Raw genomic sequence first — 3905 nt, 5'->3', positions numbered from 1 at the left:
CCCATAATGTAACTAGGCTGTTACTTTTTCTATGCAAGCAAATACCTTATGTGAAAACCAATACAAAAAGACAAAACATAAATATCCAAGGAACAGACCTTGTCCAAAAGAATGTTAGCAGACTTAAAATTTCGTTGTTTCACTTGGTTTTTAGCATCATGCAAGAAATAAAGGCCTTCAGCAGTATTAACAGCCACCTGAATTCTAGTAGACCAAGAAAGACACTGATTCTCTCCTGTGAAAGAAAATCAATACCAAATGTCACCCATACTTTTTTGATCTACGTTCTAATGTGGCTCCAAAATTTCGGGATAATTAGTATACAAGATCCTACGCAATATAACCCAGTGGATTCAATAATACATCATTAATGTTGTGGATAAAATTTTTTATACAACTTGAATGCAAGAACCGCTTAAAGTTGTGATGTACATAGTTTTTTTAAGAACAATGACCAGAAATTTATCGGCCAAGCATTCCATAACTATATCAGGTAATGGCTTTCTATACGGGTCTACTAAAGGAACAAAGTACTAAAATTATGGATATGATTGAATCCTCATTGGAACAAATAAAACATATAACATTTTAAATTACATGCAAGATTGAATCATGGATATCCTCTACATGATTATGTATGAAACAAGTACAGAAAATGAAATACAGCCGGTACATTAAGGTAATGCTTCATGGATTATTAAATAACAAATATGACAATGGAGAAAGATATTTAAGGGTTGCTCATAAATATACTGAACTGATAAGCACCATGGCATTGAATAAGAAGTTATTTCAGTGTAACCTACTTCCGAACAAATGATTGTACAGGCTTCCCTTCGGCATGAACTCATATACCAAAAGCAGGTTGTTACCCTCAGTGCAGTAAGCAATAAGTTTAATCAGGTTTGGATGACAAAAATGGCTCAGATGATTCACCTCCGTCTGCAAAATATTGAGGGGTTACAGAATGTTTAGCATAACTATATCATAAAACTCACAAAGACTGCATTAAAAAACATACCAACCATCCCTTGCACCCTTGAAAGTCATTGCGATTCCACAGCTTGATAGCAACGGTCATTCCAAATCCCAGCTTTTCAGCAGTAAGAGTACGCTTGTTGATCCCTTCCTTAAAAACTGGACCAAATCCTCCTTTCCTAAAAATGTTGTCAGGTCTAAAGTTTCTGGTTGGTTTCTTTAATTCTTTGAATGGAATGGGCTTAGCATTAGCATTAGGCAACTGCAATATCCCATATTCAGATCTTGGCATATGGAGGCTCTCGCCATTGCTTTCTCCACTATAAAACAGTATACTTGGGCTGGAGGAAGCTGAAGAATTGACAGATTTGCTGAGAATTCTAGATGCTTGTGAATTATTACAGGAAAAGGTGCACAGAGACAAAGATTGAATCAAGTTTGTTGCATGAATTAAGGCAAATTTCAAGTAATAGCAAACATAAACATGAATTTATGGGGGTTCACATACATAATACTTCTCTACATGTACATATCAGAAGTGCAAAAGCAATCAAACTACTCTGTCACTAGTAAAAGATTTTACATAATCATCACTCAAACAAGACAAGAAGCTAAAAGACTCCAACATTCAAAAACACAAAATTTAAAACAGCAAATTTCATGGCGAAAAGGAGAGGAAAAAAGAACATAGAAGTGTCACGATTTATTCATCATCAAAATCCACAATTTACTAAGAATGCATGTACGTTGAGCATCTCCAATGGCAGTGTAAAATTGAGTGTCAAATGATATCTCTAAAATCGCTTTTGTATCCTCATTTATATCCTCGTGGCTCTAAATCCAAATTCTCCTCCAATGGAAAGATCTAAATCCACTTTTTGCCTTTTGTAGATGTAAAAAAGGATGTAAACTGGAAAATACAATTTGCATTTCCCGTGCATCTCTCTACTAGAGAGGTTTTCGGCCACTTTGGAGATGTAAATCAAAATTTAGATCTATTTTACACCATAGAGATGCGCAAATAATATTTGAAACCTTACTCAAAATTTCAGACATTATGCAAAGGTAATCTACTGAATATAGTTAAAGACTCACCTTACTAGTAATCAAACTAGACCCAATTAAAAAAATAATCCCCCAAAAGAGACTTAACAGAAAAGTAAAAAGGATTCTTAAGTTTGCCTAAATCATTTTTTTTTNCACAGAACTTCACCCAAATAAGAGGAATTTGTTTACCGATTTTGCATATGTTTTTGGTGGATACAAGGTGTCTGCATTCAATTGGTTAAAATTTATTATTTTTTATTCTAACAAATTAAATGCAGCGAATACGAATGGTGCTTAATATGTATTTTAGAGGGAATGAAAGCTAAGTTCTCAGCATGCAGACTTGAAGAGCCCAAAGGAAGCTAAGGAGAAAAAGCAGGAAATTTCTAGCTACTTTCTTTTTTCACTTGAAGACGATAACATTTACTTAAAATACCGTTGACTGACTTTTCAGCTTAGCCAAACATGTTCAACAAAAGTCAGTCGCTCGCCAAAAGGGAATCTGCTTAACATGTATTTTGAAGGGAATGAAAGCTAAGTTCTCATCCTGCAGACATGAAGGGCCGAAAAGTAAATGGGGAGAAAACACGGGGAAGTTTTCAGCTTAGCCAAACATTCTCTATTCGTCCGTCCGGTTGTCAAATGAGCGAGAAACTTGTCGGCTCACCAAACAGAGAAAAATATGCATCTTTTTTATAAAAACCTATTGGACTGTGATGCCATTAAGTTGGCCCAGTCCTTGGGCGATCATGAAATGGGCTAAGCCCAATTGTCGATAGAACGCATCCAAAATGGACCTAAATCCAATCTAAGTTAATGGACACGTGTGTTGCTCCAGACCCTTGATTACCAATTGAAGATCTACGGTGATGAGTCTTAATATATAAGTGACTTGAGTGGTTGCATTATTCACTTTTCTCGACTCTCTGATCCTTGCGAGAAGCTTCTAGAGTCGTGACTTCTCTTATTCTCTTTCGTGTACTTTGTGTAGCCCTAAAAATTTCTGGTGTTTGGCGGGATAATCTTGTTAGGAAATTAGACCGCTACTAATTGCGCCAGGATCAGTGGGACGCAAAATAAATTGAACTGAGAAGAAATAAATGTAGCAAAAATAATAAGTACAAGTGACACAAGAATTTACGTGGTTCGGCAATCGTGCCTACGTCCACAAACCCACACCAATTCTTTTACTGTATCAACAAGATAATAAAATGAATACAACAAATACACTCTCTGTATTTTATTTGCCTACGCAAAGACAATCTCTCAATTTTCTCTCGTTAATTTTCTACACAAACGAAAGCCTAACTGCTTCTCACTTTGTGTTTTGCTCACTATCTCTCGTGTTTTCACTCTACACAATTTTCTTGCACTTCTCTTTTGCTCTACGTTTTGGCACACATTTCCCTTTGCTTTGGCCCCAATTTATAGTGAAAAATCTCACCATCCTCATAAATGCATCTCCATTATTTTTCAACAAAGTTGCCTTGCATTAAATGCATGGCAAAATCTTCTTCCAAACACAATTCCGGCTGCATGGTTGGAAGTTTCTCCATTCACATTGTTTTAGTCAACAATTGCTACCACAATTTGGAAAAAATTTGTCTGACACCATAGAAATTTTGAACCCTAACATTTAGGCTCCATATTTTTCAACAATCTCCCACTTGGAGAGTAATGTGGCTTCACCTTGAGACATCCTGCGAGCAATTTTTTTTTAGTAAAATTGGTGTGGATCACCTTCCTCATCTTCATTTTTGAAGGCCAACTGATATTGAACACAACTCCAATTTTTCTGTAGTTACCGCCTTGGTTAACATGTCAGCTGGGTTTCTACTGCCCTGGATCTTTTCCAGTGTTAATACTCCATCCTCCAAGAG

General features: G+C 36.1%; 1 protein-coding gene across 1 annotated transcript; it reads right to left on the bottom strand.

Annotated features, from left to right (window-relative positions):
• Window positions 1–6: 6 nt before the first annotated feature.
• LOC111386621 (probable serine/threonine-protein kinase PBL3) lies at window positions 7–2137 on the bottom strand. The gene is made up of 3 exons (XM_023011089.1): window positions 1022–2137; window positions 807–942; window positions 7–235 (listed from the first exon to the last, which is right to left on the bottom strand). The coding sequence occupies exons 1-3, from the start codon at window positions 1268–1270 to the stop codon at window positions 30–32; spliced, it is 591 nt and encodes a 196-aa protein (XP_022866857.1). The 5' UTR covers window positions 1271–2137; the 3' UTR covers window positions 7–29.
• Between the last annotated feature and the right edge of the window lie 1768 nt (window positions 2138–3905).

The sequence above is a fragment of the Olea europaea genome, unplaced genomic scaffold (genome assembly GCF_002742605.1).
Source record: "Olea europaea var. sylvestris unplaced genomic scaffold, O_europaea_v1 scaffold3632, whole genome shotgun sequence".
In the NCBI taxonomy this organism is placed as follows: domain Eukaryota; kingdom Viridiplantae; phylum Streptophyta; class Magnoliopsida; order Lamiales; family Oleaceae; genus Olea; species Olea europaea.
This window is presented reverse-complemented; position numbering and strand designations above follow the sequence as displayed.

Excerpts from the sequence above, each read along its gene's own strand:
- LOC111386621 (XM_023011089.1), bottom strand. The coding sequence starts at position 1,270 with ATGCCAAGATCTGAATATGGGATATTGCAGTTGCCTAATGCTAATGCT. Across the intron at positions 943-1,021 it reads AAGGGTGCAAGGGATGGTTG|ACGGAGGTGAATCATCTGAG; the intron begins GTATGTTTTTTA and ends AATATTTTGCAG. Across the intron at positions 236-806 it reads GTACAATCATTTGTTCGGAA|GAGAGAATCAGTGTCTTTCT; the intron begins GTAGGTTACACT and ends TTTCTTTCACAG.